General features: G+C 41.2%; 1 protein-coding gene across 4 annotated transcripts in view; it reads left to right on the top strand.

The window, feature by feature from the left end:
- Nucleotides 1–21,449, top strand: part of RAD51B (RAD51 paralog B) — a 434,917-nt gene that overhangs the window by 264,453 nt on the left and 149,015 nt on the right. For all 4 annotated transcript variants that reach the window (XR_001864437.1, XM_017741917.1, XM_008639532.2 and 1 more), the window contains exon 10: nucleotides 12,988–13,106. Coding sequence is in view for 3 of the 4 variants with exons in the window: in XM_017741917.1 (XP_017597406.1) it covers nucleotides 12,988–13,106 (119 nt within the window). In the remaining variant the exon portion in view is untranslated. The remainder of the gene's footprint in view (nucleotides 1–12,987; nucleotides 13,107–21,449) is intronic.

Below are 21,449 nucleotides of genomic sequence, written 5' to 3'. Positions count from 1 at the left end.
TAGGGAAAAAAACCCCAAACATTTAGTGTTTCCATACCTGCTGTAGGCCAACACTAAACGCTTACAAAAATCCCACCAAGATTGCTTATACATACATGGGAAATGTTTTGATTATTTTTTTAAAACAGATAGTGGGGTTTGTAGGGTGAGAAAATGTGTGAATCACCTTAATTCTCTAATTTTTAAAAATTTCCTGTCAATCAGCAGATACCTGGGGGGAAAAAAGTCACATCTAGATTCAGTTTTATTGTCTGGGCTATTACAGCTGTCATAAGTTAATTCTCAGGTTATCTTCTCTGCAAGATAGCTGTGTAGTATAACGAATTAAGATTGAGCTCTTTTATGAAATTTATAATCTTGTTGAAATGACAGAGAGCTCATGTGGCATACAAGCTCAGTTGCTATGTTATATATAACTTCTTGTTTTCATCTCCTACTGTTCTTGCAGGGAAGTAAAAATGTTTTAGACAACAGATGTGGAACACTTAAAATATTTGGAATGTGTGGGAATATACTGAGGGGCCACCTGTCCTGCAACGTGAAAGACAGAATGGGTTTGTGAGCACTATTGGTTGCTGTTGCAGTGAACAGAAGGACTCATATATTAAAAGTAAAGCAGAATGAAAACTGTGGGGTACTAGCTTGACTTTACTCAAGAAAACATGGGGAAGAAAGTTGAATACACGAATTCAATACTTATGGATACTTAGCCAATAATCTGCATTTGAGTTTCCCTTAATAAATATAGCCTGGAGCAGTTACTCAGTCTTAGGAAGCTCGTGGTTAAGAAGAAAAGAAACAGAATTTATCTGATTTAGCCTAAAATAAGGTATTTTATTTATTGTTTGACTACTTCCACTAGTCAGATCCTATCTATTTAGTTACTAATTAACAATTACAACTAGTAATGACTACATTGGCTGTCCTTCATGAAACGAACAAAACCCTACCAATTATTTACATATTGTAGAAAACTATGGTTTTAATAATAATTTGGATTGCTAAGGATGTTGAGGTGGTTTGTTCCTGGTATCTATTTTTCTACACTTTTACTACTTATTGACTAAAGTAGACAAATGCTATTTCACAGATGAGGGAACAAAGGTGCAGATAGGATCAGTATGTAGCATTTGCATTTCTTCATTTGGAGTTTTGGCATGTGAGCACCCATAGTTCTTTATTATCTTTTTCCTTCAATGATTTTTAAAAAGGACAATATTAAAATTGAGATGATAGCCACTTCCCTGCCTCAGGGAAGGGTTGTGAAGGTAGTTAATGTTTATACCATATACCCCCTCTTTTCCTCCCTGTAACTGTTGTGTGAAACTGCCATCACTACAGTGAAAAGGGAAGGTATTGCTCCGTGCTTCTGCCCATAGGCAAGCTTTGGCTGGGAAACAGGCAGTACATCAGGCTCTGCCTTAAACATGAAAATGATACAGAAATCAGAGAGAAATTCAGAAATTGAGATTCATCTCTTTTTCTATGGACTTTGGAAACAGTGAAGTCTGGTTACAATTAATGGCTCAGGTTCCTCTTTAAATTTTGGGTATGGATTTGAAGCTGTCCTTCAAAACTGAAATCTCTATCTGATAGCACATACCCAGAGTTGGTGAATGAAACAGCTGTTGATGCACTCTCTTGGTAAGAGTAGTAGAAAAGTCAGGACACACATTAGCATTGTTTCCCACAGCGGGTACAATTTTCTCTGCCGTCAGATATAATGGCTTTCTGCTATATTCTATGCAAAAAAATTGCACATACTGTGGGAGCCACAACTTTAAATTTCTCCACCTTTTTGCATGCAAAAATCCAGCATTAATGATGCGTTTTTATGTTTAGAGTTTGCCATAGTTTGCTGGAGGGAGGTCTTTGTGATTAAAGGAAGCAGGTTTCATTGAGCCAGACTTGAGCTCTGGTCTGTCCTCTTTTTCACCTCCCCTCAGGGCAAAGACCAACAGCTTGAGGGTGACCCCTTCAAGAAGTTTTCACCAAAAAGGAAGATGAGAAAGGCTGGACAGGCTCTTTCTAATGCTCTGTGCTGGAGCCAGGAAAAGGCAGCTGTTTCTAGCCTTTCTGATGTTTGCGGGGTGTTTTTGGTTCTTGGTTTTTGTTTTTTTTTCCCTTTCCTGGTGGCTGGGATCTGGGCTTGCTGCCATATCTGTTTGTCTGTCTGTCTCATGTTGTTTTTCTCAGAGAGCTTCAGAGGCCAGTTGCCCATAGTCAGTTGCTGGGAACAGAGGTTGTTCCTTGTATCATCTTAACTCTCCATGCCAGTGTGTTCATGCTTGAATAGGAAACAGCAAGATCTGTCAAAATAGCCCTTTTCTTTAGAGCTTTGAGGCTGCATTCTCCATGGCCATCTGTTCCCTTTCACCCTTTTGGACAATGTTGCTATTTGAAACCAGCCACTCTTTGCTCTCTCCCTTTCCCTTTGCCCTCTCCCTGTCCCCCCAAATCTGGGAAAAAAATTGTTTCTGGCCCTGACTGGCCTCTGGAGGTTTCAACCATTTTGTAGTCCAAGGATTAAAAGTGGTATTTTGCAATTTTTTATTTTTCACTGACTTTAAAAAATATAATACATCTCAGGAGAGAAGAGTCACTGCAGTCAAAAGTTCATTTTGGATTTATGCATTAGCTTCCCCAGAGCACTTCAATGTCCTGTCACTACCTGATGCAGATTACCGTGAAAATTTGGCACATCTTGGAATATTTTGCATTGTAGCAGGAACGGAAGGAACCTCCTATAGTTAAGGCTGTATAACTGTTTCCCTTCTAACCCTCTGTCTTCAGTCAGAAAAGCTTATTGGGATGAAATTTTCCAGTCTTGGTTGTGATCCAAAATTGATTTTTTTTTTTGCTTAATTCAGAGAAAGTAAGTCATTCTTTTTTGAGAATGAGATGAAGAAAAAAAGCATATACCTCCTCTGCTTCAGGGTGGGTGACTGTGCCATGAAGAGAGGGACTGACTATCTGAGAAACTCCTGGAAAGTCTGCGTCAGTCAGAGAGTGAAGCCAGACCCCCGTAATCCTCAGTCATTTTAACATCCTACATGTTTTATACTGCCTCTGTGTGTGTGTGCCTAAGTATATAAATATATATGTATTTTCAGCTTTGTAGATGAGTCAGTTCTGAACAGCGAGCCCTGTGGTGTCTGCATGTACTAAAATGTTTTGTCATACATGTTATAGTGAGAGGGAACACATTTTCTATACATGGGTATATTGGCTGTGTAATTAAAAAAATGTGCAAGTGCCCAATTAATGCATGTTCAGAAGCTACTCCAAGCCATGTTTTGAAGGTGCTCTGAGTACTCAGGTGCATCTGCTTGGTCTGTGTGTAGGGTTTGCTGGGCCAGCCCAAAAGATAGTTGGTCAGAGAAGAGTTTGCATCCTTCATCTTGTGCCACAGACCACTCTGTGCTGAGAAATAGATATAGCCAGAGAAACCTGTACTGGCAAGTGCAGACTTGTGGTTAAATGCCAGTTAAGAAATGCCACAGTCAACCGTGATGATACTCATTGTGAGAAATAATTGAGTCCATTGTTCTGTGGTTGATAGGCAGAGATGAAATTGCACATAGCGGCTTTTTACATTTAATGTTTTCTAACTTTTATGTTCTTAGTCATGCAACCAAAACATTCTTCCAGTTCAGCTTTTGTGATGGATACTATTAAGCATTTGGCCAAATCTGAACTCCAGATGTCAACAGCTGTAATTTGCAAACAGTCATCTCTAGCCCCTAAATGTTTGGCTGACCTCTGTTTCCATGTTGCAGGCTGAAAGAGGATTGTTTCCTTCTGGAATTTCAGTTTTGATAACTCTGGCTCATGATGCAAGCTTTACAGCTCTAAGATTGTTGTTTTTATTTACACCTAGAGGGAATTCTTGCAACTGTAATGTATGGGACCAGTATTAAGAACGCTAAAGGCTAAATTTTCCAAGAAATTATGATGGTCATCATGCAAAATAAAGCAGTTTTCTCAGTTTGAATTACAGTCTCAACCTGAAGTACTATTTAAAACTGATTTTTAAACATAGTCCTTATGGCTATCAGCCCCCCTGTGGAGTTTTAACTATTGCACGTTTCAACCCTCTGTATAAAGAAGTTGTGACTCACTAAATTTGAAAATTATTTGAAAAGATACTACTAAAAGTAAAAGATACTACTAAAATACTCTTGTACTCCAGAGTGAAAAGAAGATATAAGTTAATTCACTAGTTCAAAGCCATGTAACTAGGCTGTGATCAGAAATTGTTATTCATTTAGACATTTTATACTGGTATATAGAGAAAATCCACCCCAGTGTAGGCTGACTGTCAGTGCTAGTGTTAATTGAGCAAACTCAGGTGCTGGCAGTGACCCGACTGTAGCAGCACAATGCTCTCTGTGGCTTCTTAGCAGAATATTTTTACCAAGGAAGACCTTAGTGCTCACTGAAAACCAGCTTGCATACACCTACTGTCCTTTTCCGTCCGCCACGTAGGCACACACCATCAGCCTGCTCCTCGGGAGATGAGCAGCCGTGTCAGAAACACCCTGGGTAAATTTGTACTAATTGGAGCTTTTATTGCCACTTTGCTGGAGAACTCATTGTGCGACAGAAACTAAACTCTCTCCCTCCTACCCCCATCACCCTTCCACACCCTGATTCTGATTTTAGGGTTGGTTTGCAGACTGGCTCCTGCCTTGCCTGGAGTACTGCTGCTTTTGTCTGCACTGTGACAGTTTCCTGGGCATGAAAGCTAAACTGCCGTGGCACTGTTTCTTTACCAAGACATATTTTATGGTAAAAAAATACAGACTGCGGGAGTAAAATCTGCATCTCAGACCACAGCATTCTAACATGACCATATTGCTGTGAACTGCATTCTGAAACTCACTGCGGTTTCAGAGCTGTATCTCACTCTCCTCCCCCGGCTGTATTAGCTTTTGTTCTGCCTTTCTGGGATTCAGCCATTTAGGCTTCCAGGCTTCAGGCTGTTATGTTGGAGGGGTGAGTGTGACAGCTGGCTTATTTGGTTCTAGTCTGGAAAGTTTGGAAGTGGCAAATCCAGATGATGGGTAAACACTAGCAGAGACTGATGAAGTTTAGCAGCTGAGATTAACCATCCTGGGAAAATCAGATGTGATAATGCCATGGCTGTGTAGGTCAGAGGGCTGAGGCTTGCACCATGCCAGGCTTCAGTTGCTCTGATAGAAGGATTCTAAATCTCATTTCTTTATTCAGGCCTTAAGGGACCTACATACATGTAATTCTAGCATTCTGCCCCCTCCCTCCTACGTACCTTCTGATTAATATCATGATCTGTTTTATTCCCTGGGGGAACTTAAGCAAAAAAATTACAGCAATAACTTGTAGCATGATTGGTGAGGTGATAATTAAAAGCATTTTCTGGATCATAGGGCCCTAGCATTGCCAGATGCCATGATTGGGCAAGATTTGTTTTTCAACCTATGCATCCTTTATATGTGCAGGCAGGCAAAATTCCGGATCTGGGTTGTTTGGTTTGGTTTTTTTTTTTTTCCTCCCTTAGCTTAATGGTTTGAGATTTTATTTTCCAGTCTTGGGGAGACAGGAAGAAGTGACTGCAGAGGAGAGGTTCAAAAGAAGAAGCTGCTTTAAGTTTTAATGGAGAGCAATGTGGTAGAGAACTGTGGATACTATGAGAGGTGGTGTAAATTTGTATAATTTTAGATTTTAGAAAAGGAGGGAATTTCTCAAAGACCGCCATTAGAAGGGGAAGAAAGTTTAGCTGAGGGGTAAAGAATTCATACTCAGTTACAGAAAGGAATTGACTTAACTGCTTTCTTCTACTTGTTTTTCACCATCCCTCCCACCAAATCACTGCTTGTTCTGTCATTTGCAGTAGCACTGCAGCAATGATTGAGAGCTGGAAACTCATCACTTTGTGGTGTGGTGTCTGGCCACAGAGGCAGAACATTTTCACTAGTAAAAAGAAATATTTGTTCCCAAGGATCTCAACTCCACAATTCCTTGATTTGGGCCCTGTTTCAGGTGCTGTAAACCACCAGCTGTTTTCCCACCTCCACAGATCTCCTGGGACCTGATCATTTTGGTCATGGCTGGTAGATTGTCTGGCAAGAAATCAGACCAGCTGGATTTTTTCATTTCTTAATGTCAATTCCTTTTTTAGGTCAGCAGGCAGGAGTCTCAGTACTAGCATATGTGTGTTTCTTAATTCAGAAGAGGATCGGCATGAACTCACCAATGAGTTCAATGAGGGAATGAGATCTTCTGGTGTAAAACACACTGGTAACAGCAGGCATGCTGGTGTGGGATTAAAAGTAAACCAGCACCTCTCCAGTTCTCTGGTGGACCCTTCCTAAATTTTGAGCTGTCTGAAGGTCCCAGCTGATTTTTGGGGGTAGAAAGACCTAATTTTTGGTTAATGTTACGTATTTGAAAAGGCTTCTAATGTTTCATGGAGCATACTCAAAGTCCTTATTTATACACAGTTCTTCTGGCCTGTCACATATTTTGGTGTATTTTCTGTCATCCCTTAGGGAAGACTGTTTGTAAGTGGGGAATAATCATCAGCAGCTAAGAGACTTGTAATCTGCAATTCTCATAAAAAGAAGATCTTTAGGTCAGGAAGTATCTTTTTGTTCTCTGTTTGTCTAGTGGTTTGCATCTTGAAGACAAGAGATCTAGGAGCTGTCACAACAGAAATAATGAACGACTGGAAAAAAAGGCAGCAGAAAGGACCTTAGTCTTGATCTAATATGAGATTAACCATGCAAAAATCACCCAGAGTGTGTACACATAAATACATAAATATGGTAAACAAAAAAGTGTGAAAACTCACCTGTTTGGGGCATATGAGATAGATAAACTCTGTTGTCTGAGATGAGGAGTGAGCTCCTTCCCTTTCTATCACATTCACTGCTGACTCCATCAGAACTTTGCAATATAACTGGCAATTTTTGGTTTCTTGATGATGACAACTGAATCAAAGAGCCTGTTTAGTGCAATCTCAAGTAGGGGTGATCAAAACAATTTCCATGGATACACGTTTGGGTTTTTTTAACTGGGGGATTATTTACGCTTAATTGCTTTGTTTGCTAAGTATATTTTGATGACAATGCTATGGAAAAAAGAGGAAAACTAAATTACATGTTATTGATTACTAAACAATTCCAACTTGCAGATAAAATATTTCTACCTAATTTTAATTAAAATTGAAAGTAATGTGGGGTGGTGGTGGGATGTGTGTGTAGTTTGTACAGATTTAGAACTAGGAGGGTTTTAGAAGTAAAACTGCCAGATTCCTTCTCTTAATAAATGGAAGAGCATAAGCATTTTAAGAGTTAGAATTTTCACATGGCTAGTGTTGTGGCCAAGCTCAATTTCTTACAGCAGCAACTGTTTTTCCTGCCGTATGTCCTAAATAATAAAAGACTGTAGGAAGTCTTTGAGACATACCTTGGCTGACTAGTCAGAGAGTGAGATGGTCACCACTGCAGGATAAGAGAATCAGAATCACTTTTTGACTTGATAAAGCTGTGGAGAAGGCCTGAAAATGACAGAAGCCAGCAGTGGAAGTTTGCAGAGTGCTGTGGTTAGTTGCTTCACAGATAAGTTTGTCCTGTGGGTTGTTTTTTATTGTGTGATGGGTTTTTCCACCATTGCATATTTTTATACTTGTACTTTCTGAGTAGGTGATGATGGAAAAATAGATTAGGGGTTGAAGGGGATTTTTTTTTCTTCTTCTGGTCTCATTGTTAGAGATCTGCACCAAAAATACAGACTAAATGCAATGCAGGTGAAAAGTAGTGGTCTTTGAGCTCTGCCAGTGAACCGGAAAGCTGCACAGCCTGAGCGAGAGGCAAAGTACTTTCATTCTTATTGCATGGTGTGCCGTTTTTGTTGAGCTCAGTCATTTAATTCTTCATAAATATATTCCTTGTACTTCCAGAGAGTTTTTTTCCTTCTTTTTGATAGGTCAGGCTTTTATCAAGATGGTTTGATGTTAAGATTTGAAAGATTTGAGGACTTGTTGCTTCACTGTTTTGTTATTTCACTGTCATTTAGTGCATTGATCCATTTTTAAGATCTGATGAGAAAGTATTTTTAAATTACCAGTTGATAGAGATTGCAAGGGGCCCAGTGTTGGGGATGAAGCTGACAGGCAATGATATGTCCATCTGGAAAGAAAAAAAATCAATATGTGAGAATGTGGACAAGGTGGAACTAATTGTTCTATGCAGTTATACCAACAAGGAGCATGTTGGGTTTTTTTAATCAAGGTATAGTCACATTCTGCCTGCAAGGACTTCTTGCATTTAAAAAATCTGTTTTAAGAAGCTTGTTTCATTTGATTCAAGATACTGGTGTGGTTATCCAAATTTTCATAGGATAAGAAACTAATGGAACTAAAGTCTCTTTATGGTTAAATTGCCTTCCAACATACTTGCAACAACTGGGACTTGGTTACATGAGGATTTAGTCTCTAAAATGTACCACCTTATATGCAGAGGACAAGAAGGTCTTTGAGGCCAGGTCTGTACTTGCAGTGCTCTGGTTGGACACAACAGGATAATCCCAGAAGCAGTATTGAGCAGAATAGCTTTAATCCTGCTGTTCCCTCCAGTGAAAAATGGAAGGTGAAATAAAACCACTTTCCACATCCTGGCTATAGATGTCATTCCTCTCAGTGACAGGGAAGTTACTTATAGAAAGTTTGTTTTGATTGCGTTGATAGGGAGAAACAAATTTAATCTAGCTCTCATGTATAAGCAGGGCCAAGTGTGGTGGCCTAGTTTTACTGACAGCTCCTTCCTGGGCATTGGAGCCCAGTGCAAGAAGCCTCTTGTGCTTGGAAGCAGCACTGTGGGCCTCAGTTGAAGTCACGCTTTCTTCTTTGTTTTTCCCCTGGTTGTGGAGAGGCATTTACTTTGCATTTGACTCAGACCACAAGCAGCTTTATTTTCACTTGTGACAGCTGTTCAGTGAGAGTGAAGCAGCCAGTTCCTCCTCTGTGCTTGCAGTCCAGAACAGATACGATGTCTGCTGGTGTCTCTGCCAGCGCTCTGAAAAGTTCACTTTCACAGGAGGCAGTAGAATACGCATCTCATGCATTCCTTGGCCTGCCTGCTGATGTGCCCTTTGAAGATTAGTTTCATGCTACTTTTTTTTGTGTGAGGAAGGAGGGAGTGTTTACAGGAATTGAAATCACCCATTTTACTAGCGGTGGACCTGATACAGAAAGCAGAGAGTTGTTCAGACATCTTCTTCCAGCCTTATAACATTCACCTTCACCTCCCCATGCTAGGATCCCATCTCTGTGCTTCTGGACACCCACTGCCTTACTGCATCCATATACTGAGATCTGTCACCTTTCTCTCATCTGTATGTCAGCTCTATTTTCTTACTTTCCCTAGTCCCTGCACTCCCTGTATCACCTGTGTCCTGAACAGAAATCATCATGCCAGCAGTGTCTGGAGTAAGGACTGGCTTTAAGCAGACTGGAGAGACTGGAACTGCTGCACATCAGCTGACTGCACACTGCAGGTGCTGTGGAAGCATTCCATACCACTCTGAAGTGGTTCAGGTTGGAGAATTTGGGGACCTCTGAGCAGAGAGCAAAGTCTTATAATCCTGTTTTCTTCTTGGGCGACTGTTGGTCTGATACTCCCATCTCTAAGTGTGAAAATACCAGGGTTTGGAAGCACAAGGCAATGCATGCTGAAAAAAAAAATCACTCTCTCTGAACAGTGTTATTTATCCACTTCCTTTGTCCAGTTCATTAATGTCTAAGTAGTGGTTGAAATAACAGAAAAGATAAGTCCAAGGTTTTTTTAAGGCCATGTTTCAACATAAATCTGTTTTCTTAACATATCCTCTTTCCTTCCTCTGAGACATTTACTATCTTTTTATGTTTAGAGCAAGAAGAAGGAATGCAGCATGTGTTGTCACTGCCCTTGAACTTCTTTGCAAAGCTGGCGCTGCTTCCTCCTCTGTTTGCTTCGCTTCTTGTTTTACCTCTCTATCTGTCTAATGCATCAGTTTGCAGGAGGATCCCTTATAAAATGGAAACCTTTCCAGAGAGGCATTCCTTTCCACCCTGTAAAAAGTCTTTGCTGTAAATTTGCTCCAGATTTACTAACTACTTTGCACCAAAGTCATAAATTTTAATAACTTCACAGAAGAGGATTTGCCCCCTTCAGATAGGGGCTGACACAGTATGGTACCGTATACTTTCTCCTGTATATGAAAATAAAATAAATTACAGCAATTAGCTTGTTCTGCCACAAACCTTACACATATAGCATTTCTGTTCACTTTGGGACAGGTTTTAGGCCTGAAGGAATGCAGAATTAGGAATTGCTATGGAGTGATATCTCCATAGTGTAATAGCAGCAGGTCCCAGACTTTTAACCACTTAAATGCCTGGCCCAGGATTGCAACAGTGAGATGTTCCCCCTTCTGTTACCTAATAGCAAAGACACATGATTTGAGGGAAGTTTGGGTGTGAATTTTGTGACTGTTTTATGCCAACACTAGCTACTTCTGCAATGTCTGGGCCCTCTGTAGTGAGGGGCCCACAAGCAGGGGTGCGTGAATTGCTTCTTGGTCGTTTGGAATGGTGGCTCCTAGCTTTAAACAGGGGTGCAGTTACATCAGCTGTGAGGGAAGCACCTCTGCACCCACCAGAACTCACACTTAGCAGCCTCACTTGAATTTTGTGATTCTTACCGATTTCTAACAGGGTAGGGAGGGAGGGTCTGTGTTGACTGCAACTTATTCCCCATGAAAGGTTTGCAAGACTTTAAAGCTGCTTCAGTGTCTTGTATTCTCCATTATCCTGTTTGTACAGTAATAGCATTTTACTTTTGTGGTGTTAGCACAAACCCAAAAATTTGTAGAACTTAATGAACTTAATTAACTTGCTTTGAGTCATTTTAAGGGAATGGAACACAAACCTCCCAGCACTCTGTTTTAACACTTGAGCGTGTTCACTCCTCCAGCTGGAAAATAAAATCCAAAACACAGATGAAGCTAAATTATTCTTGTTAGCATATCCACCTTCCCAATACAGATGGGCTAGACTAATTAACAGAATAGCATTCCTAATACTGAAGGTTCCAGTTAGATGCTTCTCTGCTGAGTTATTCAGGTGGAAGTTTGCTGCTTATCAAGATATTTTTTTAAAGTACAAAAAAAGCAGTCATCCTTGCTGGATGGCACAACTGTAGCCTGTTTTCAGACTAGAACAAGTGTTCCAGAGAGGCAGGTATTGTGTTTGTCCCAGTGAACTCCTGTGATGTGGGAAGTAATTCAGATAGTTTCAGAGTCCAGACTCTTGTCAAACTATTGGCTTGAACCAGGCGCTCCACTCATTTCTTTCGTAGACCTTAAACATTTAAAGACCTAATCCAAATCCAGTTGATGTTAATTGAACCTTTTATTACTTGGGGAAGGCTTGAGGCCTTCAGCTGAATCCTGTAGTGCACTGCAATCATCCCAGGCCCTTCTCTCCATCTTGCTGCTCTCCTCTACCTAGTGCAATCTAATAGTGTCCTCATTGCTTGCAACTACCAGCAGTGATATAAATAATGATTATCATTACATGTCAACACTTTTGGTCTTATTCTTTACTGAGTATTTTTCCAAAATAAAATCTTTAGTGAATCAAGAAATTATGCTTTTGCTCTGAATAGTTAGAAGGGCAGGTGGGAGGGAAGTAACAAAGCCCACTTCCTTGCAAATGTAAAAGTAATGAAGTGTTTTAAACCTGAATCTTCCAGAAGCTCTTCTGGGCTACAAGGTGACTTTGTTATCTCAGTACAGTTTTGCTAGTACTTATAATTTAGATTTCAACATTAACTGTTGCATTACAGATCATTTTGATAGAAACATAAGACCACTTTATTGCAGTGTCTGGTCTTTCACTGACTTAGTTGACAAGGTTTTCGCAACTGCCCCGGGAAAGCAATTTTGTTTGTTGCCTGATAGATGACAGGAAGTTACCTGACTTTAAATCTGTGTCTCATTCACTCATGGCTTTTTAACAGTATGGACTGTCTACCTCAAACAGTTAAGTTTTCAAACTGCACATGATCATTTATACCCACATAACAACTAGGATCTTGTTTCTCAGTTTCAGGGGTTTGTCTGTCTTTCTTTGTTCTTGAAGTATTATTTGAAGTGCAAACAAGTTACCCATCAATTTGTTCACCTTACACAGAATTTACAATAAGTAAAGATGAAGGTCTTAGGCACCTACCTGCCTACATGTGTGGTTCTCTGGTTTCAGTCTGAGAAAGCTCAGGTGCAATGGCAGTTAAGCAATCTGCATCATGTGGCATTATTGGAAACACTTCTTTATGTTGTCATTGCTGATTCCAGCAAAGTCCATTTTCCTTCAGGGTTGTATAAAGTTCAAATTATTTCAGGGACAGCAGAATGGTAATTACAGCTAAGGGCCTCTCTTCTTTGCAAATCTTAGGAGAAGTGTAGATGTCTGAGGGCATGAATCAGTATTCTGATTTTTAGGTCAGAGTATTGTGGTAGCACATTCTGCTCCTTTAGATTCCCTTTTTGTTATGTCATTATACACTGTGACTCTGCTGGCCTGCTTCCCTCTCATCTGTGCCCAGAGAAAGCTGGTTTGCATGGGGATAGAGTAGTTAAAGAGGAATAGGCAAGTGTCCCACATGCATCATGCACCCCTACATATTTAGAAAATATACTGGTCTCTCCAAGAAGGTAGGTAATACTTTGCAACATCTCCTTAATTCTTGGCACTTTTCATTGATATCAGAGGTTAAGATGGAGAACTCACACTACAGTTGTATAAATAAATCAGAAAGGTAGGAAATAAATGCAGCAGTGCCATCTATTAATGTGCCATTTGTAATTACCAAGCTTAGGATAATCAGAGATGACTGATGAAGTTTCAATGCTGAACCCTTTTCTGTGCCACAGTCTTGATGCAGTTTCTGTCATATTTATCTTCAGGGTCTTCTGTAAGTGGGAAGAGGGATTCTGGTTGTGTGACAGCAGCCCTTGGCAACACGTGGAGTCACAGCGTCAACACCAGGCTCATTCTACAATACCATGACTTGCCGACAAGACAGGTGAGAACTTAACAAAATAGAGAATTTAAATAAAGGTACAGCAGCAGTCAGATGGGCTGTGTCCTTCAGCCTCTCTGGTTATGTTGAAAACTGTGTGTTGAAAAACTTGGCACTCGAGAGCCCAGTTGCTTATTAGGGTGCGGATCAGTCAGCGTCCTTTGTTTTTAAGGGATGACCAGCACTCCAGTGCCTCTGTGTGTTAGGATGGGCTTTTCTGAGTCACAGTTGGTACAGGCATACAAGTTTCTTGAGCCTTTAGAGCATTCTACATTGTAGAGATGAAAGGTAATCCTTAAAGTGCTTTCCTGCACAGGAATTTTATTTAGGAGAGGAGTAGAAACATAGTCTTTTCACTGCCATGGTTGTTTTGCTGTCATGCCATCCACTCTTCGTGCCCAGTTCCAGCTGTGACTGTTAGGATAGGGAGCACTCTGTTTTCTGTGACTGCTGTTTGTGAGTAGAAGTTTGCTGCCTGCACCAGCAAGCTTAACTTTGAGCGGTAAGTATGGTACCAATTTCCCAGAGGTATGCCTGTGAATATGAGAATAGTTACCCTTTTCACTGAGAGACTTTATGCTTTTAAGTGAAATATAGTAACATCTTTTACTGCAGTCTCCACCTCTTAATTTAAAAAATGAAAAACTAGGAGACAAGACATTTGGGATATGATTGAGGGAATGACATTTTTTTTGTTTTCAAAAACATCATAATGCATGATTTCATCTCTCCCTTAGGATATCTGTGGTTATGCTCTCTTTTGGCTTTGTCTGTTCTGTTTTTGCGTTGATGTAACTCTTTCCAAAGGCTGTGACCCTCAGTCTTAATGTTATTGATTTTCTGCCAGTTAGAGAGCTGTCAGAAAAATTGCTACACGGTATTTGTACCATTTTACTCCTGTACCATTACTACCCACGTGCATCCAAATTGGTGCTTCTGCGTTTGCTGCCACAACACAAGGTTTCTCGCTTTTAGATTGCAGTCTTTAGAGCCAGAGGAGAGGAAGCCATCCTGTTTTATTAGAAATTTATTTATTAGAAGTAAAATTATAATGATAGCACTCCTGTTTCTTCAAGTAGCGGGCACTTTGAAGCAGCAGTAGTCCTCTGGACTTTGAGGTAGAAGGTTAAATGGGTCAAATGCAGGTAGAAAATGCATCTTCTGTACTTACTTCTAAAGGCTATGCATAGAAAGATACTCTTACTGCTGCTGGTCTTAGAAATTTTCTTACGTACTGCTTCTTATTCTAGTCTGTAATGTCCTTTTTTACAGAAATACTAAGTTCTGCAAAATACAAAGCTGTTCATAAATTTCCTGGATCACTTTGGAGTTACATGAGAAGTGGAGTTGGCAGAGGGTAAAGGGCAGAAACTGGGCTCTGTGCTACTTCATGATGCACAATGTCAGCTAAAATGGATTAAGAACATTCCTCTGGTGGTGGAAAAAGGGAGCAGTTTTCCTAAAGAACATTCAGATATTACGTGTAGTTTTTCCTGATTTTGTTTGAGAAGTAATAGATCGTAGGTATATGAAAAGTTGTGTTCAAGCCTTTAAAATTATGGTCTGCTTAGTAGAGTTTTCCTCTCTTCCTGACTGAATTTATCAGGTGCACCACCTTGCTTACAAGTGAAGCTATGGGCTCATTCTGTTTCAATTAAGCAAAGGAACTAAAGCTACAGTGAAGAAAAACAACCTTAAAGTAAATGTTAGCATATGTTATTAAAACCAAAGTAATTTGAAGCAAAGTGTGACATAGTGATGCCCCTGTGAAGTCCATGACTGAAATGTGATATGTCCATGATGTCCTGTAGGTATTTTCCTGTTGCTGATACCTGCGTCCTTTTTTCAGATAAATTCCCTTTTCTTAAACTCATAGAAATCTTTCAACTAGACATGCAGTTTCCAGTTAGAGGAAGGCATCTAGAGTTACCCTACCTGTCGCAGCACTGTATTGATCAAATTACTATAGTTTTACACACATATGCTCCTTTATAACTGCTTTATACCCACTTTCAGAAATGGACTGTGAATAAAGGTGCCTCAGATCTTGAGATGCTATTTCAGTCATCGTAAAGTGGTTCTGCCAGGAGGTATTAGATATCAGTGCTTTGAAAGCCAGCACTTTTTAAGGAAGCTTAACATGAAGATTCAAAAATGACCAAATCAGTAATCACATTTACAAATTCTCATGTGACTGTATTTAAAAGAAAAAACCAAAACCAACCAAAAATAAAAAAGAACCAGAAACCTGTGATTATCTGTAGTCTTGGTTTTAAAGTGAAATTTTGCCCCAGGAAATTACTGAAAGCACACAGTTGGTCCAGAGATTTGTGTGAAAAGTCATTTCAAAACCTAGTTTTTCCTGCTTTTTCATGTTTTTAACCTTACAGAATCAATACTGGACAGGGAATAAGCTGTGTTTTCATAGAATTGTAGAAACTTCATACAGTTGGTGATTTCCCATCTCTCTAATTTGTTGAGGTCTCTCTGCAGGGCCTCTGTGCTTTCGAGGGAGTCAGCAGCTCCTCACAATTTAGTGCCACTGGCAAACTTACTTAGTATTCCTTTGAATCCTGTGGCCAAGTCATTAATGAAGATGTTGAAGAGCACAGGGCCGAGGATGGAGCCCTGCAGAACCCCACTCTGGTGTCACCCCATTACCTATAACTGTGCGCCTGACCTGTGAGCCCGTTGCTCACCCAGCGCGTGATGTGTTTATCCATCTGTGGCCTGGACAATTTGTCCAACAAGATACTGAAAGCTTTGCTGAAGTCCAAGAAGATTACATCTGCTGGCTTTCCTAGGTCATTTAGGTGGGTTACCCTGTTGTAGAAGGAAATCAGGTTTGACAAGCAGGACTTCCCCCTTATGGAGCCGTGCTGGCTGTGGTCAATGACTGCATTGTTTTCCAGGTGTTTTTCGGTACTTCCCAGAATAATCTTTTCCATGATTTTACCTGGCACTGAATTAAGACTGACAGGCCTGTAGTTTCTGGGGTCTTCCTTCTTGCCCTTCTTGAAAATCAGCATAATGTTCACCAGCCTTCTATCAGCTGGGACCTCTCAGGATTCCCAAGACTGCTGAAAATCATTGAGAGGGGCTTTGTGATGACATCAGCTGGCTCCTCAGATGAGTCCCATCAGGCCCCATAGATTTGTAGGGATCCAGCTGGAGCAGCAGATCCCACACAATTGGGAGATTGATCATTCATCATTGATCATTCAGCTCAGGGCTAGAGGCCCCTGTGGCACATCATCCATGTTGAAGACAGAGGCGAAGAATGCATTTAAACACCTCTGCCTTGTCCACATCCCTTTTTGCGAGGTGACAATCTTCATTCTGGAATGGGATGATGTTATTTCTACACTGCCTTTTGCCATTAATGTATTTGAAAATACTCTTTTTATTGTCCCCCACAGTTCTGGCCTGCTTCATCTCCAGTTGAGCTTTGACCACATGAATTTTCCCCCTACCATGGCGAGCAGCATTTCTGTATTCTTCTTTCCAATGTCACCTGACCTTGCTTCCACCGGACATACACCTCCCTTTCCCTTCCACAGTGGATACAATTTGTTCTTTCAAAAGGTGGAATTCATTCTTTAGTCACTCACTTGATCTCCAGAATATTCTCTTTCTAGATCTACTTTCCCTCTTTCTTTCCCTGGAGGAGCTGGAGCAGTGGTGACAGCCTGAGGGACTTTCCCTCGTTATATCTGACTTCCAAGGTAGTAAAGCCAGTGTGCTAATCCTTGCTGCAGAATCCCACCCATCAAGAGAAAAAGCACCCCTTGAGAAGCACTGGGCCAAGGGTGGTATTCTTCAAAACATGGAGTGATGATGTGATCTTTCAGGAGGATTCAAGCAAGCTGCTTTCCAGAGCTATGGTATCTCCTGGACAGCCCACTGGGCTGCCAGATGCTTGTTCTTGCTCATGCAGTATTTGTTTCTGGGAAAACTCATGGACATAGTCCCTGTGCCTGAAACCTTGGGGAATGCCAGGGCAGCAGGTGGCAGAACAAGTATGTAACAAACCTTAGGAAATTGAACATAGAGTTCCTACACAGCTGGGATTTTTTTATATATTAAGTAAAAAATGCCTTTATTTTGTTTGTCCAGTAGATATTTTCCAGCCAACTATCCCTATTTCCACCCCACCCTTCCTGTGTCTGGTGAACATTAATAAGACAGCAGCCAGTTCCGCAAAGTAATGAACTTTCTGGGATGTCCTGCCTGCCTGAAAATCAGTTAGGTTTGCTTTATTGCTAGGATAGGAACAGCTTTCTGAACAAACAGATGAACTTTGCTCATTTGCTTCCTTCTAGCCTCCAGGGTTCTGGTTTTTATTTTCTCCAGGACAGAAGCAACACTCCTGGGGGAGGGCTGAAAGAGATTTCCAGTCTGCATTTAAATTCATTATGTCACCAAAACCCACAAGCGTGGACAATAGCAGGAATCTTTTAGCTGCTGAGGTGGGACTGAGCTGTACAATTTTAGCAGCAGCACAGTGGCATAAGAACATGTGAGAACATGGGAAAAGTTAATTGTTTCGCACAAGTGCCTTCCTGAAGGGAATTATCTTTATGGATACTGATACATGGTTCTCCCTAAGCATTCTTATAAGTAGTTAACCATGACATTTATTTTCCTGAAACGCATACATAAACATGCAGACCCTTTGAGTTTCGGCCAAAACCAATGGGGCTGCCCTAGCAACTATCAGACTCCTCAGTTACCCCTATGTGTATCATTATCTTTTCCTGAACTGGAGTCAGCATACTTGTTTTTCATGTGTCCTCAGCTGTCTTTGGGGGTCAGCATGGTAGGGTTAAATACATTGCCATGCTATATTTAACATTTTGTTCTTGTCCATTGGAGGCAGGGTGCTGGATTAAATGAGACACTGGCCAGATCTGGTATGGCAACTTATATGGGCCTGGTTTATTTTATAATTTTCAAGGGATTTGTGAGACTCATAGCATTGTGTTAATCTCTGTAACACGTTTTGAAATTACCGGATGGGAAATGCATGTAGAAGTGTTATGTTATAACAAATCAGTGTTTTCCTGTGCTATTTTCAAGGAAGAGCATTTAGAATCCCAGAATCATTTAGATTGGAACACACCTTTAAGATCATCGAGTGCAACCATTAACCCAGCACTGCCAAGTCCACCACTAAACCATGTCCACAAGTACCACATCTACATGTCTTCTAAATACCTCCAGGGGTGGAAACTCCATCACTTCCCTGAGCAGCCTGTCCCAATGCTTGACAACCCTTTCTGTGATGACATTTTTTCCTGATACCCAGTCTAAACCTCCCTTGGCACTACTTGAGGCCATTTCCTCTTGTTCTGTCACTTGTTACCTGCGAGAAGAGACCAGTCTCTACCCACCTACAGCCTCCTTTCAGGGAGCTGTAGAGAGCAATGAAGTCTGTTCTGAATTTTCTTTTCTCCAGGCTAAACAAGTCCAGCTCCCTCAGACACTCGTCATCAGACTTGTGCTCCAGACCCTTCACCAGCCTTGTTGCCCTTCTCTGGGCGTGCTCCAGTGTCTCAGTGTCCTTCTTGTATGGAGGAGCCCAGAAAAGGACACAGGATTCAAGGTGTGGCTTCACCAGTGCTGAGTACAGGGGGGACAATCACTTTCCTGGTCCTGCTGGCGACAATGTTCCTGATACAGGCTGGGATGCCATTGGCCTTCTTGGCCACCTGGACTTCTGGATCATGTTCAGCTGGCTGTCACCCAGCACCCCCAGCAACTCTTCCCCCAGCCTGTATCATTACCTGGGTTGTTGAGATGCAAGTGCAGAACCCAGCACTTCACCTTACTGAATCCCATATAATTGGCCCATCAATCCAGCCAGTCCAGATCCCTCTGCAGAGCATTCCTACCCTCCAGTAGATCAACACTCCTGCCCAACTTGCTGTCGCCTGCAAATTGAATGGTGGTGCACTTGATCCTCTTGTCCAGACAATCGATGAAGACATTAAATAGGTCTGGCCCCAATACTGAACCCTGGGGAGCACCACTGGTGGCTGGTCACCTACTGGTTTTAGCACCACTCACCACCACTCTCTGGGCCCGGCCACCCACACAGTGTTCACCTAGCAACCAGTACACCCTTCTGCACCATGGGAAGCCAATTGCTCTATGAGAATGCTGTAGGAAACTGTCAAAAGCTCTACTAAAGTCTAGGTAGATGACATCCACAGACATTCCTTCATCCACTAAGCGGGTCACTTTGTCATAGAAGGAGATGAGGATGGTTAAGCAGGACCTGCTTTCATATACCTATGCTGGCTGGGCCCGATCCCCTGGTTGTCCCGCATGTGCCTGTGATGGAACTCAGGATGGTCTGCTCCATGACCTTCCCCAGCACCAAGGTCAGGATGACAGGCCTGTAGCTGCCCAGATTCTCCTCTGGCCCTTGTAGCTGGTGTCACATTTGCCAGGTTCCTGTCACCTGGGACCTCCCTGGCTGACCAGAGCTGCAGGTAGCTGATGGGCAGTGGCTCAGTGAGCTCTTCTGACAGCTCCCTCAGTGCCCTCGGGTGGATCCCACCTGGCCCCGCAGACTTGTGTGTGTGTCTAAGTGGCCAAGCAGGTCACTGGGCATTTCCCCTTGGGTTATGGGGGCTTCATTCTGCTCTCCATCCAGTTCTTCCAGATCAGGGGTCTGAGTACCTGGAGAGCAACTGGTTTTATTTAGGATTATGGGCTTTCAAGCTGTGCTAAGTGAGCTGTTGGGCAGGAATTTTCCTGGTAAAATGGTAAAGCATTCAGGTAAAGTGTTTCAAATGCATAAGTAAATGGTGACTCATTCTTAATAAAACAAAACAGAACAAAACCCCCTTATCTCATTCAGACTAATGCCAGACATAACTTTTGTTGTGTCCTTGGTTTCAGACCAGCTGTTTCATCTTGCTCTGCCTACTATCATATGAATAAGCCCTGGATAAGCATTCCAAAATTACAATGGTGAAGTAACGCTGGTACTTTCTGGATGGGGGAAGGGCTGGAAGAAAGCCAAGAGGAGTGAGGGTGATGTTTTACATTTGTGTGATTTGCAATTCTTTACCTTATATTCTTTATCGTATTAGTAAAGCAGTTCTTTCAAAATGTGCAGATATTTGGCTGTAACTTCACCAGGAGATGGCCATTGAAAGTGTTGTAAAGTGTGTATCTGTTCTGGGCCATCTTCTTATATAATATGCTTATCATATGGAAAGTCAGTTCTGTAAAAACACAGAGATATATTTATAATTGTTTTTAGAGAAGAGTGATGGTACGGAGTCATGCAAGGAAAAATATAATAGGATATTTTACAGGAAGGTAGGTTTTTTTCAGGTGAGATTAATTTTTTATGGTTCTCCATTATGCTTCTTTTGAAAAAATAGCTATGAAAAGACTGCAGAAGCACCTACTCAAATTCTGCAAACCCTTCCATTTAAAGAAAGGGTTTTTTCCTAGGATGCACATCAGAGACTTTTGCCTCACCTCAACTAGCAATTGAATATTTTGAATCAGGACACAATGTCATTATGGCTTCAAATTTCTATGCATGTTTACAAACCACATCCTTAAAAATGCATAAATAAGATTATGGGTTTTTTTCTGATTAAAAAGGCTGTCAACTAATAACCCCTATGACAGAAATCTTTTGCTTATCCATGGATCATATACAAGCATAAGCAGCAATATAATTGAGCAGCATGAGAACAGTATGAAACAAGGCACAACTGTAGCATAAACAGATGGTTATCAACATAGTATGATACTGACTTAATCCAGCAAAGTGCCAAATGAAAGGATGCCAGGAAAATAACGATGGTACATTAACAAGTGTTTGGAGCTCAAACATCACCAGGTGACTTATTTTCCTGCCTTAAGTGTTTGTTCATGTCTCTCTTTGCAGCAAGCCTCCTTCTTAATGAACTTTTGGGGCATGGTCATATAGCCATCACTGGAGCCCTGTCTACATTAAATGGGTCTGGATTTATGGCCCTCTCCTCTTAACCGGACACTTTTAGAGAGTAACGTTTCCATCATTCTTGAACAAGAATTAATTTACTCAGGTGCTTACAGAACACTAATCAATTTGTTATCTAGGAATCTAAATAGAAATGAAAAGACCCTAGGTCCAATAGAAAAGAACAGAAGAAAACCTTGAAATAGTTCATCTTGTTCTCTTCTCTGTCTTTTCTTTAATAACCACTGCAAGTTTTCTTAATGAGGATTATTCTACTGTCAGATAGACAAAATGTAGGAGCTGCTGTACAAACTTCAAACTCGTTCACCTGTAGTTCAAAGCATCCTAAACAGAGGAGCAGGGACATCTCTGAG

The sequence above is a fragment of the Corvus brachyrhynchos genome, unplaced genomic scaffold, assembly GCF_000691975.1.
Source record: "Corvus brachyrhynchos isolate BGI_N302 unplaced genomic scaffold, ASM69197v1 scaffold115, whole genome shotgun sequence".
Taxonomy (NCBI): Eukaryota; Metazoa; Chordata; class Aves; order Passeriformes; family Corvidae; genus Corvus; species Corvus brachyrhynchos.
The sequence above is the reverse complement of the archived record's forward strand: the minus strand, read 5'-3'. Positions and strand labels throughout refer to the sequence as shown.